Raw genomic sequence first — 14469 nt, 5'->3', positions numbered from 1 at the left:
TGTAAAATAGCACAAAATGCGAACACGAATTATTCGGATGGTTGGCCCCGCCGGTTAATCTGTTTGATTAGAGATTCCAGAGCCAGAATGGATTTGCTCGTTGGTAAACACTCTCCAAGTACCTCTATGAGAAGTGGTTCCGACACTACTGAGGTCACAAAGTCCTTTCTACTTATTACTCCATCCTTGTCCTTATCAAAGAGGGCTATCACCATATCGACCATGTCGGACTTCAGCTCCTCTGCATCCTCCTCTGGCAGCTTTGCAGTAAGCACGTCACGCAGAAAGAACTGCACATCTTCCTTCGTTAGGTGGCCGCGCTGGTGATGATCGTAGACGGTGAAGGCAAAGTTCGTCACCTGCATAAAGGAGCCGCGCAGGAAGATGTTCAACGCGTGGATCCAGTCTTCGCGAGAGAGCACGGTTTTGGTGGAGGACTGCATCAGCGCTCGAAAAATCCTTTCCATCATGGCCTCGTTGGTGAAGTCGAAGAAATTGAAGAGAATGTCGTTAAACACTGTTCGATTGATGGGAGAACGGTATTTCACAACAACCTTGTCGTATATGCGCAGCAGTCCCTCTATTTCTATCCGCGTAAAGTTAGTTTCTTTTTCCAGTTCGATTGCCTTGTGGTAAAATCGCGTCTTAACCATAGAGACACCTACATTCCTCTCGAGATTGCTGTTTAAAGTCTGCACACGTTTGGCAGTTGACATCTCTTAGCTCAATGTGACTGAATGCGTCCAGCCAGTTGCGCACCAATCAATATTCCGCAGTTAGAACAATTCCAAAGTCTCCGGTAAATCAGCTGACAGAAGCAGTGTTAAGCTGCCGGTGTCATTGTAACCTTGTGTTCAGTACTGTCGCTAGCATTTAACGGGCTCTACTACGCTGCCGGGCACGATTTAATGGGCCAACAACCGCTCAGTAGCCTACAGCAATTTCCGTTAGAATAACACAGCTGGGTGTGTATAAGCCGAAGCAGTGGTGTTTTAAGACACCAAACCATATGTCTTGTCTCCAGATTTCCCATTGTTTCAATCTAATCATAAAAAAGAGTAAGAAGTTGTGTTTGCACTCCCAACTACTGTACACGATAGTAATTTCAGAAAATTAGTAGTCCAATTTCATTTTTGCATTCGTTAAAAATTCCCTGCTGGACGGTTCATCATCGTACCCGTTCTTTACAAAATATATTACCAAAATTGAGACAGCAGGAAGCAATGTACAGCTCCAGAAAGTAGATGATGTCAAAAGGAAGTTATTTGCTGCACAAAATCGATGCAAATTGTGACTTAAAACGATTCCAAATGGCCTCGTTGAAGATCACTTCACAGATGAGTTTCTCTGCGTCCTCAGGACAACTTGACACTCGCACCACCATCGCGTTAGCATAAAGCCATCTGAAATAGGAAAAAGGGGTTAAAGGCTTTCAGCCCTGATTCGGATCATGTATACTTTAAAATACTCGATTTGACAAAACCAAGGCAAAAGATGGAAGACACAAAAAATACCTAAGAGTTTCACTGCCCTGTGGTATACGGAGTTTTCGTTTGGACCAGCCGAAACCAGAAATGAGGCAGGATTCGATAAGACTGCCGAGTTCGACGATACCGGTATTACGAATACAGGACACCTCTACATCAAGTTGCATCGAGGAAGACTTCAAAGAGGAATCAGTAATAATGCTAAAAACGGAAATCAAGAGGGAACCTGAAGAATCGTAAGATAAAGCTGTATAAAAATTTGGCGTACGCTAGGTAGCATTTACAAAAACTGCATTGCTCTGTTGATTTCACGTATGATACAACAAGAAATATGAATGATTTGACGGTAACGCAGACCAACAAATACTTTTTTTTCACGATCATATTATACATAAGCAAAAATAAACTAACGGTAGGGGGACAGTAGAGACAGAAGTAAACTGAGGAGCATAGAAACTGCCTCACCCGAGATCCAACTTGTTGCCAATGCGAATGAGGAAGGGAGAGATACAGCCTTGCCTGTCTGTTGTCGGCGCCAGCTCACCTGGACGTCGGACATGGATTCCCCCATCTCTAAGAACACGCTCGATGTAGGCTGCAAACTTCTGCCAGTTTGGTTTACTGGCGTCAATTACATGGAGGATTATCTCCTGAAGCACAGAGGAAGATACATTAAGGCTCCAAACAGAGCCTAGATCCTTTAATAAGGGTTCTACTTCTGCCATTGTAATGAATAAATAAGGCTTCTGTCTCGACTCCCTAAAGTGTAGGTTACACAAACCACTAGTTTAGCTGTAAAACTGTCTTTAAATATTTTAAAAAAACGATAAGCATGGCTTGGGCATTAGATTATGATCAGGGAAAGCTCTCAAAACAGTTATTTTACCGATGTAAAACGTTAACAAGTTCACTAGTAGGATGAGAGGAAATTGACCACCACAGCTCGAACGTTCTATTTCTCGAACAAGACACATTATCGTTAATTTTGGTGGATATAACTATGAAATAAATGCGGTAATTGTCCTTAGGCCAAAAATGCCTTGAACATTATTTATTGTTTTGAACTCAACCAGTCTGTCTGCGACACGAGCTGGTGCAACCACTTATTGTAAACTGATCCAGAACATAGGTCGCACATTTAAGTAAGAAAAGATAAGTGTGGCGTCACATATTCGACTGGCAGCGAACGTGGTAGAGGGCAGACTAACAGCATCGAGACATTCAATGAGGGTGGCCCTAAAGGCTGCGATAAGGTCCCGGGGGAGATCAGCCATGAAGCCGATAGTGTCGAGCAGGAGCAGTCGAAGTCCAGGGGTTCCCACGCCCCCGACACCTTCACTTCCGACGTCAATGGGTGTAGGAAGGCGAGCAGCGTGATGGGTCACATCGAGGGTGGTAAACACCCGTGGAGAGGCTATCATTCTCGAACATCCCGAAAGGGCTCGAATTAAACTGGTCTTCCCTAAAATCAACAGAATGAAGAAATGATAATAAACCATACTGACGAGGAGAACGAAATGGATGGGCACATACCGGCGTTCGTGTACCCAATGACTGCTACCACAGGGAGTCGATTAAGCGTTCTTTGGCGGCGCTTTGTCCTATTGAGCTCTTTTCGCCTTTCCTCTTCCATTAATATTGTCGTCAGTTTGTGTTTCTGTTCCTTCAGATAAATTGCAACTGTTCTACCACTAACTGACTTGAAATCGTTAGGTATCGGGATAAACAATGATGAAGATGGTAACAGTGTATAGAAAATAAATTTTTAGGAAATCAAACTAGTAAACCAGTCAATGTTTTGTTGAAGCAGAGTTCGCAGTCTAAAAAAGGCGTCTTTTCAGTTAAGTGCACATTCGAGGGAAGACTTACATCGAGGACTCGCCGAAGGTGGTCGAGATTACGCACCCTTGAGGGAGCCCTAGCAGAAGCTGCGGTAGCGTCGGCTGCGAGGCGACTGCGCACGAAGCTAAGCTCAGCCAGCTGCGCCTGTGCCCGTGCCACGCGGGACCGCGCGCGCAACAGGAAGAGCTGCACCACCAGCGTGTACCTGCAATCCCCCTCACACATTTGATTTAGTTCACATAGCCTGCCAACCCAGTTCTAGCTATCAGTCCCGGCAACTCTGTAGCTCAAATTAACCCTTACCGAAGTGAGAGATGGTTTATCTAAAATTCACGAATTTTTCTGTATGGAACTTCTACCGGCATTCTGCAGCAACACCTGCTTTGATTGATGAATACTCGTTTGCTGGAGATGCAACCAACTTTTGCTTCAGCAGCGTTGAGTGCTTTCTTCGACTACTGTAATGAAGGGCCTTATTAAGTCCCTCCAACTGGTTAAAATAGAACCAAAAAACTGAATTATTAAATCACAAATTATTTTGGAGATGGCACAGTTTCAACGAAAAGATCGTAGAATGAGTCAAGTTATGCATAAGCGCCATTTGAGAAACCCAATGCCTAGCACGAGCTTACTAATTAAAGTACCAATGTTACAAGTCTGAAATGAGAGCAATTTAGGAAATAATCTTTAGAAGAATGGATGTGACGCAAAAAATACCAAGTTCGAAGAAAGAGCAGGCCGAAAAAGGTAATTTGATGTTTCGTCATTCGTTTTACCAATGAAAGTATTTTCAGGGTGGATAAAGCAGTTGAGCGGAAACTGCCAAAATAATAAACGCCTTAGGACAATAGGTATTGTTTGCAGATTTACGGGTGAAACGCGAACACTTTGATCATGAAAGGCTAGGCTACAACCAAAATGTCTGGACTTTGTCAGCATGCAGGAGATAAAAACGCGGGTACAAAGTAGCGTACATTTCATGATACATTTAATCCAATTTATGAGATTTGTATGCCAATAACTTTGGATATGAAACTGATATGAGGTTGGGTATTATTACGAGCTCGGTAACTTGAAGTTGTATTATGAGCGAGGCAAACGAGCGTCCACATACCGATCGAAGACGGGACACCGCCAGGTTTTTTGCATCTCGATGAGCTGATTGATTCTGAGCTGCCGCCAGTTGACAAAGATGGCGGTGATGGGCTGGCGGGACTCGTCGGACGATGGCATCAGACGGTGCTTCACGAGGGCAGTGAGATCATGCCACACTCCTTTGGAGAAGAACTGGTCATTGCGCAGTCCTCCGGATCGTACGTTCATGTACACCTGAAGGGGAATGCATTGAGGCAATGACACGATCTATTTCCCACTCACCACATCCTCTACCGTCCATCCATTCAACGAATCCACCAGGGATCGCGCCTCCTGCTCGTTAGGACCTTTCACCATCTGACCCAACTCCATGGCACCGGCCGAGCTGGCATTCAGATCAAGTTGACGGCGGAGTTCAGCCTTCTGTACGACTAGACAGATACAATTTTGTTTATCGTATTGAGCTTCGAATGAATAGTTTTCAAAGTATCCAGAAAAGAATAACATGAAACCATGAAATGACTCACCTGGCTGTACGATCAACACATTGTGAGTTGACGAGAGAGGCATAACATATTCAGGGGGCAAAAAATCCAGTTGAGAGAATCCATTGAACAAGGAAAATGTGCGACCAAAAGTATTGAGCCTTATCGAATCAATCCACTTCTAGAAATCACAGACAATAATTATGTGTCCGTTTAACTAGGCACTATTCAACGACATTCATTTAGTAATTCAAGTAATCGGTTCACCTAAGCCAAGCGTACGATATAATTAGACACAACAAATGATCCTCTGTGTATAATTCACATCCACTATATCACTTAAGATCATGGGACCTCTGAAATATAAGGAAGGCAAAGACCCGCTAAAAAAGGCAATAGTTTGCATGTGATTGAATATCAGGGTTCCGTTCTCTGTTCCTTTTTTCACCATCATTTTCATTTGAAAAATTTTTAGGAGTATTTTAATATCCCAGATGTGGCAAATTTGCAAGTCCGAAATAAAGTGAACTTGTGCACTCCGAGAAGCGAACGTGAACCAAAATGGCACGAGCACTGTAAGTAGCCAGCTGAAATAGTGTAAATAGACGATAAGGTACCAATAGACCACAAAGAGCCCAACCGGAATTTGATTTCCGTGTTCCTGTTTAATACGAGTACTTTTGTGAAGTACGGTATAGATTTGATATAATAAAATAGGGAAGAGTGATCAGGACAACAAATACAAAGTATATGTTTAGGTAAGAGAGTACTAAGCAATGATTCGCATATGAACAACGATTTATAGATTAATGTGAAATGTTCATTTGAAGAGACTTATTATTGGGAAAACCAGTGGCGACAGGATTTACAATTAAATGTAAAACAGGGATGACACAGATGGACGCCTTGCAGTGGCACGCAAAATCATTAACTTATGAATGAAGCATTTAAACCGAAAAGCACTGATTAGTAACACCTCAGGTGCCATTTACTTGATGGGAAATAAGGCCATCTGTTTAAGTTTAAATAGGCTGTCCTTTAAAGGAAATAAAGAACCACGGCGAACACTGGATTCACAATCAAACTTAATCAAATGCCATATTTAATCTGCCTTCCAGATGTCTTCTAGGCAGTGATCTGTTAGAGTTACCACTTACATTGCCCACAACGCGTGCGATCCTAACAACACAAGCCATTTCTCACTGGCCATGAATAACACACCCGATGTACATACTGGACAGTGGACCCCGATAGCCAAATTTGCTCTTGAAATTGATACTTCGGGTCAGAGCATGCTAAGGTCATGAATGAACGAATACTAAGAAAATTCATTTATACGGATTTGTCCAATCAGTAAGAAATCCTGATCAGAACATTTTAACGACTTTCGATATTGTGGGCAATTAACAAGTCACCATAGCTTTTAACATATTCAATTTTGCACATACTAACTAAGTAGGTGGTTCAATATTTGAAATGCTTAATATAAGAGTACAGTATGTGAAAGTTAATTTTCGAGTTTCCTGCAAATTTGAAGTCACACAAATGTATAGATGACGGGCTGCAAGGAGACGTCTAAAAAAATAAAAAAAGTATCTCCCTCAGGCCATTAGTTGAATCTGTTTTTAAAATATCACAATATGTACATTTTGGAAAGGGGTCCCTTGCATAATTGCATGCTTCCCTCATTCAAAATTGTCTTCAAGAGCATGTAGGCATGTAGCATGCCCATATACGGCGATAGTATGTGGTGGCTTAGTCTGGCTTTCAACTACATAGCTTTGTATTAATTTATGCTAGTTTCTATTCAGATACGAATGATTTGGAGGCTCGGTTATTAGCTGAAATGCATTTGGTATGGCATTGACAATGCTGGCAATGAACACTCGTGATGATAATTACCAACCCTAGTTCCCGACTCAGCAGGGCTAAGATACTACTGGCCTGGCCCGAAGGCCATGCCGCCGAGAGCAAGCATAATGGTGGGGCCTTATATGCCCGTGTGTCAATACTTTGGGTTAAATAAGCTATCAAAGTACTACACAACAGTTTTAAGAGTGTCTTTTCACCTAACTTTAATCGATTTACCTGTGGAATGAATCACAACTACCAAAGACAGTAGTGAATGAGAAGAAAAGGTCGGTGCTTAAGTTTGATTTGCTCTTCCTCTGTAAAATGCTTAGAACTCATTCGCAATAAATAATACTTGTAGCGTCCCCAGGCTTCCCTAAAAACGAAGGAAGACGTAATACTAGGGCAGAAGATATATACTCGGCAAATGAGGTGTTTGGGCTACTGGCATAGCCCGAAGGCCACCCTACCCTGCGTGGTACAAAGGCCAAGTGAAGATTGGCTCCTCACAAAAATCGAGATGTGAACAATCACCTTATTAAATACTTATGGAACCTTTAACAAAAGCCGTTATTCTGTAAATTCAAACGCTCCCGTCCACAGGTGGCTGATATGCATTTGCATTTATCGGGATCCGCGCTATTACTTAGCACGATCTCCCTTAATTTGTTGTAATGCATGTGTGATAAATTTGTTACTGCTTATAAAATTGTTTGTCAGTGAAAACATCGCCTTCCTAGATTGCTCAAATTAGGTAAAATTTAATGGAAGTATTCGAGACTTCAATGCGTTGGTTGGTCAACTCTCGGTTTTGGTTATGGACCACTTTGTGTCTTGGCTATTGTACCTTCTGTAGGTAGAATATACATATATTCTGCCAAAATATTATGCCATCTTTCGGCGTCAGGCAGGTCTAGGGGTGTTGGAAGACATGTGATCTGCAGTGAAATCAAGTTACCCCACGTTAGGCTCCTCTCTCAATGCTGCAACCAAGCCTGATTCATTTTTCTATGCAATGGTCAAGTGGTTCTCTGATCTGTACTCTAAAAAGGAAAACGATTTGCGCCATAACTGTTTTAATAGGTAGTGTTTTACGCCAAAATCATGCCAGATATGTTTTAGGAGCTCTTAACTATACTTACCACCCATTTCATTACCTAAGCAATACTGCAAAAAGCTATCTCCCTTAAATCCTGGTTCATTGAAACTTCTTTTTATACATAAAATTTAGGGAACAGAAATACATTTTTTTTCTTTTTACCACAGTTCTGTAAACTAACATTGAAATTAAACGAATCTGAGTAGTCTAAAGTAAGAAATTCGTTAAGTGACAACTGTGTTTCCATTGGAATTCGATGAATCTTATCCAATCCTTGTGAAGCAAGACCATTTCGATTTTATCTCAGCCAGATGCATATTGTTAAGCGTTTGATAAAAGTCAGCAATAATTTGTCTGCAGCGAAAAATTTACCAGTAATTATTAAAGTGGTTGAAGGAAAAAGCCATTTATGTGACCGAAAACCTAATAACAACGGCGTTTGTGAAATTTGAAGTGCAAAATTGTATGAATCTGGCAGTCCTACATTTCCCATATTCACCCAACTTTACCACGATTCTTGGGACTGACTACCGCCTTCAGCATCGCGACGAGTCATTTTCATGATACTGGGGAAATATCTAAATATGGGAATGCTATTTAACCATGATATGGTCATTTGAGTAGCTCATTCATATCATAGGTACTTAGGCTCTCGTCATGTTAATTTTTCGCCCACGATCAGTTAAAAAACCACTTAATAATAAGCATAATACATGTAACTTTCTCCTCGATTTGAATGACAATGACTGAATGCGAACTTCTATCGCCACTACTGTGGCAGTCCAACTAATGAATGTATCCCAAGATGATATCCCATGTAATAAACCCATCCTCATATGAGTCCGTCCAATTGCCATGCCCTTAATCACGAGTTGCTTTAATTTACGGAGACCAAAGACACGTAAAAGAAGAAATCTAGCGGTACTATCATACGCGCATAAGAATTTGTGCTTTGATTATTCAATATGTAACAGGTTAATTGTTTATTTAACTCTCAGTTTTGGTAACAGACCAATTAGGGGCTCTGCTGTTGTATCGCTTTCAGGCGGCCTGGTCTTCGGGCCATGTCAGTGGCCCCATGCCCTATTGTATGTCAAAAAAAAAACATTCTGCCCGAGGATTATGTCTTTTCGCCTTCAGAGAAGCCTCGAGGCGCCACACAAAATGACCGTAAAAATCGGCTAAATAAGCAGGGTTTAGTGCTCCCTTTTGATGCCGTGATGACAATTCGTCTTTTCTGCCTCAAATACTGGATCATTTCGAACTTTGGCGTGGCCAGCGCGTCTGGTCTGCCGGTGTAAAGCGCACCCTACGACCGTAGGCGATTGTTTCACTCGGGACATCAAGCAGCTAGCTGAAAGTTAATGACATCTGAAAAGATGGCCCCCTCTGAGTACACATAAACGAAGTTACCATATGTCATCCAGAGGAGATAGCGACGGAACAGGATACTCTGCATAGCGGCTTCCTTGGCTTCTACCAAATAAAGCGATCCTACAGGCTTTACCCATTAAAAGAAATTGCAAGGCTACTAAATGCTGAATCGCATCAACTTCGTCTTTCACATTTCACCAAACGATGATGAGGCTAATCAATTAACATTTGTTGTAGTTTTAAAGTGTTATGGATTATAATTTGCACTGCATTATTATTTAATTATTGTAAATTGTTTAGGACGCGGCTCTGCCAAAGCAATGTAGTCACTTTGTCGCATTGACAAGAGTATTATTGCTTATATCATTACTAAGAGAGCGAACAGTACCAGATCAATGAGAAGTACAATAAACAAATAAATAGTTTATGCGCTTATTTCAGATAATAGTGTATCGAGTGAATCCAACAGCTTGTGTCTGGGTGGCTTTTGAGACCAACTTTAGAAATGAGACTGCTATCAGGTATTAAGAACACGTAAACTCGGGAATATGTGCCATCCAACTAGGCCCAAGGTATGTTCTATTTCTCTGCAATATTGAGGCAGCTGATGAAACGATTCTTGAATAAGATAGGTGTGTTTCGGAGTACAAATATTCAATCTGGAACCATAAACACCTCCCAGGAATTTTTGAAGCCTCATAACTGTGTGGAACAGAGTCTTATTGATAGGGCGATAGGGCATGGTTCCATCATTAAAAGCCAAAAAATGCGGATCCTCATCCATCTGTGAATAAACACCCATGTAAGCTGCACATTAACCCATCATTACCCTGAATGAAAGCCAGCTGTGGCCTATGGGTCTCCGTTGCAAAAGGTTATGGTATCATTGAACGAGCTCCGACTCGTCAGATCCCTCCAACTTTCACTCTTCTTGTAGCCCCTTCTGACCTACGTGCATTCAGTCACTGACTGCAGGTCAACCACACACACCTGATTGGCGAATCCTGCTGCCAATCCAAGAAATATTCGTTGTTTATGCATCTACTTACTGGAAGGTACGGCCATATTACGATCACTATCGAAGGGTATCCAAATGGGACATCTCAAAGATCCGAGAAGAAACCCATAAGCCATAACCAACGATAAGCCTTCATTTTAAAATGCATTGCAAATCAGTCAAAGATTTGCTAAAATGGTTTCCACGGCCGAATCTGAGAGAGATATCTCCCTAAAGCAATCTTGAATTTCCCTAACAATCTATGAAGACAGATTTTCTATCTTGTCATTTTATTCTTAAAATTTTGTTGGGGCAGTCAGGCATTCCGACTTATGTAGTTCCCTTTAAAATATGCAAATTGATTATTTTAATAAACCACACCATCGTTGTTATCAAAAGAAGGGACGGTGATTTTGGTTGCCAGTCTCAAAATTTGCTTCATTACCTGGTCATCAGTCGGGTTGTTCAACACATGTGTTTGAAATCGTGAGTGGAGAGCCGTGTCTAATGAAGTACGCTGTAGACACCGGTAATAATTGTGGAAAACTAGAAAAAAAATTACAATCATAAAGCGTACTAATCAAAATTTTTGCACTTTCTTTTAGTGGAAGGGAGAACCGAATAAGTACCATGCCTCAACCATATTTATTTAACCGAAAGGCTTAACGTTCTTGATGCGCTCTCATGCTGATTGGCACGCATTGTGTGTAGTGGTCATCGGTGAATTTCATCAATCACCTTTTGATCTGCACACCAAATGTGCCAAAACTGGCTACGTCTCTAGCCCTCGGGCTTTCCCACATTGCATTCTCCATCTGCCTTTATTTCTGATGCGGTTCAACCCTATTAAATGATTTGGAACGGTCTTTGTAATTTGCAAAATCAAATTCTGCACCTAATTTAACGCTCGTCATCCTGGCAGGTTCGCTTGACCAGACAGCACTCGAAATTAGAGTAAAAAATGGAAAAAAAAAAAGGAACGGGACATGGACAGTGAAAAAATGCAACATTGAAGCTAGGACATAAACCAAAAAGTACCTTAGTCGCTAAGTTTGCGCCACCTTCAGGGACATGACGATACCGTGACTGAAAAGGCGGAAATAAGCCTCCAGTAAAAAGTTGGCTCAACAGCATTGCCCTCGAAGCAGCAATTATCAAACCAAACTGATGACCAACCAAGAAGAGTAAGGTTTAAATTTTAGGTGGAAAAGAAACAAGTAAATTTTAGGTAAAAGTAGCACAATATCTAACTCGTTTACAGGGGACCGGCGTACCCCTGAGGCCCTAAAGAATCCTAAAATATGTTTTAATGTATGCGAGTTGACGTAATGAAGACATGCGATTTCGCAAGAGGCATTATTAAGCTAAAGGTTTATTACGCTGTCTGCTACTGTCCCGTTAGTGATTTAAATGTACCCAATTACTAAGAAAGAAAACTGCAGTCAAAGATGCAGAATAGCAAAAGTGTTAGGAGGGGAACGCAAAGCAAAAAGGCAATAGCACAATGCTCAGGTCATGGTGTGCATATGATGACGTGTGCCCTGGTGCCTTCACCTTGCGAAACTGCTTTCTCCACGCTGAACATGTGCTGCTTCAATGAAGTTGCTGACCTTATCAGACTAGTGCTTTCCTGCTCCAGTCTGCAAAGTTCTCTTAAGGCCTCCACTTTTATTACCAAACCATGTGGCACCTTACAATGAGAACAGCTGCGACTGTTAGAAACTAAGGGAGTTGTCGAATACTGTTCTGGTAGGCCCGTTGGTTACAAGGGTTACTCAGAAGGTGAAAATCTTAAAAACTCGGTGGATGATAAAGTAAAATATGTTGTCACTGTGTAGATTTTATGCTCCCAAATATACGTAACGAATAAATTAAGTGTATAGGTTTTTCTTTTCGATTCGATATTAGCTTTTAAAGTTTGTGAAGAATCTTTGAGCCGATAATACTGTCACTCTGGAATGCTGAGACAATGCAAAAATTGACTGCAGTCTATTGAATGTATAATCGACTGCCATTCTGTGCCTATATGTTGTGCTTTTGAAGAAAGTCCCACATTCAAAAAAATTGGCTTGCTCAGTCATAAAAGTCAGGTCTTATAAGGTGGTGCTGTTGTGCTTTGATACTTTGTTTTGGCTGCCGCACTAGGTGGGCACTTCATTTTCTTCAGGTTGTTGTAATTCTATTCTGCGACATGGTCTTCGGGGCATGAATTTAGTCTCTCAATTCTTCTGTACCTTAGTAATTTTATGTTCCACCATATAATTTCGACTAATCATGGCTTCGTGAGATCTTAAAGTGTTAGAACACAATAATTTGTCTACTTCACTGACATCCATGTGAAACGTCTTGATGAATGACATATTTCCAAGCCGAATTAGCGACCTTTGGAAGGAGCAAAAGATAAAGCTAAGGATGATGAAACATCAAGAAGTAGCATTTTATAAACGCTCTTAATTAACAAGACACGGAAAACTACAGCTCAGACAGTTGTGTAACCAAAACTTTTCTCTTAAATGGCGCTACAACATGGGGCGTGCCTTTCGCAGTATTATTTGAATTATTTGAACTCACATTGTGTTTTGCGTTTTACTTTGTCAGTACCACCCGTGCCCACAAAAAAACATTATTTTTGTACACCGTGTATACCCGTATGCATGTGCATATGCGTGAGGTTTGACCACGCGGGCGCTCAAGTCTCTGTAGGCTGTGCTTCCGCTCGGCGGTACAGTCTTCAAGTGATTCCAGTGGTCTCTCAGCCCTTCTGTATGTTAGAAGTATACTTTCTGCTATTCTACTGTGACTTCTTACGGCGTCACGGCTCTGCATATATACACAGATGTGTGACTGTGTACACCGTGGCGCGGAATTTAAATCCAATGAAGGATAGGATTGCATCCGTCAGTGGTTTCGCGTCTATGATTCTTACATAATTGGCATGTCTGAACTAATCCTTTCATTTAAAAAGCCTTTCTTGTACTCGAATAGGAAACATTTCCTCCTGCAGCAGCTAAATATTGTCCATAGGTCAGGGGTTCGGTTGTATTGGGGTTTTGCCACCTCACTGCATTCGTTGGCAAGTTTATGCCATGCTTCACTTTCTGTCATCGGCGAAGTGTGTTTTATGGGGCAACCTATAAATTTCAATGCGTAGATGAAAATAACTCGTTGCGAAATGAGCCTGGATGCATTTTATTGTGTTGCTTATAAAACTTTTTGTGTTCCTACGGCTATTTCAATTGTTAGTCTGGCTAAGTGTCATCTGGAGGAAGTTAATATCTCTTTTGCACAGCTGTATCTATATATTTAATTTGCTATCAAACTTTTTCCTACTGGTCGCGTTCTTCTAAATTACTTCAAGACTCGTCCGGATCACGAGTTGACTTCACAGTGGAGGGCTATGTATTTCAAATAGATGGACTGGTTCTATTCCAGCTATTAGGTTGCAGGAAGTTACTATTCTGATGTTTTGAAACATGCTTTCTAATTGAAGTAGCAAATTAGGTTTATCAATCTATAAAATATTCACAAATTTCTCTTTTTTTCAGTACAATTCGACCTCAGTTGGTTCGCGGATATTGGTTGTGCCTGCGTTCTTTTCGCAGGTGCCATGGATTGACAAGAGCACTAGTTCACTGCATGCAGGTTTGTCTTTTTTACACCCTTTTGCTGGTGTTGAGTCTAAGCACTTCCAAGAGGAGGAGACGGGAGGTTTTCTTGGTACAAAACGCCCTCCTTATAGGTAGGTTCGCCTACTTCATTCATTCTTTCACTGAAGCGTTTTCAGTTTTATTGACTTGTTCGGATTGTGAAAGTTTCGCTCTGATATGTGCGTTATTACGCAGATTCACTATTTGGCAGAAAATGCTACTAAAAAAACGTTAAATGCAGATAAAATGCATATAAGTCCCAGAAGGCACAAAAATCCTCTTTTCTGCCTCCCCGTAACTAAGCATCAATCAGCCCTGGTACATTAAACCAGGCCTTCATCTCGAAGACTACTTTGTTCCTTTTTAACCTGAAGATAAAAACTGCAGCATTTTCCATGCGTTGGTAGGAAGAGGATTTGCACAGAGTACCTGAAAACCCCAAAGCTTGCGGAAGTCTGTAGATTGAAAGAAGCGCGAGGCGCCATTGGAGACGTTGTGAGTAAGCTTCAGGAGCTCTTTCGCATTGGACTTGGTCTTCGTAATTTAAAGCCTGACAATGCTCTACTAACTCCAAAGGTTAATTCCGGTGCTT

At 41.4% G+C, this 14469-nt stretch overlaps 2 protein-coding genes across 2 annotated transcripts; both read right to left on the bottom strand. All coding sequences in view use genetic code 11, as the record gives it.

Annotated features, from left to right (window-relative positions):
- Positions 1–29: 29 nt before the first annotated feature.
- EGR_01569 (EF-hand calcium-binding domain-containing protein) lies at positions 30–716 on the bottom strand (the record flags this gene model as incomplete). Its single annotated transcript, XM_024490818.1, has 1 exon — positions 30–716. The coding sequence occupies one exon, from the start codon at positions 714–716 to the stop codon at positions 30–32; it is 687 nt and encodes a 228-aa protein (XP_024354683.1).
- Positions 717–1261: 545 nt separating this feature from the next.
- EGR_01568 (Putative GTP-binding protein 6) lies at positions 1262–6105 on the bottom strand (the record flags this gene model as incomplete). The annotated part of the gene is made up of 10 exons (XM_024490817.1): positions 1262–1403; positions 1515–1688; positions 1953–2137; positions 2696–2949; positions 3021–3150; positions 3357–3534; positions 4444–4658; positions 4707–4855; positions 4952–5090; positions 6067–6105. 10 exons carry the CDS (start codon positions 6103–6105, stop codon positions 1262–1264), a joined length of 1605 nt encoding a protein of 534 aa, XP_024354682.1.
- Between the last annotated feature and the right edge of the window lie 8364 nt (positions 6106–14469).

This window comes from Echinococcus granulosus, assembly GCF_000524195.1.
Source record: "Echinococcus granulosus chromosome Unknown EG_S00006, whole genome shotgun sequence".
Classification (NCBI taxonomy): Eukaryota; Metazoa; Platyhelminthes; class Cestoda; order Cyclophyllidea; family Taeniidae; genus Echinococcus; species Echinococcus granulosus.
The sequence above is the reverse complement of the archived record's forward strand: the minus strand, read 5'-3'. Positions and strand labels throughout refer to the sequence as shown.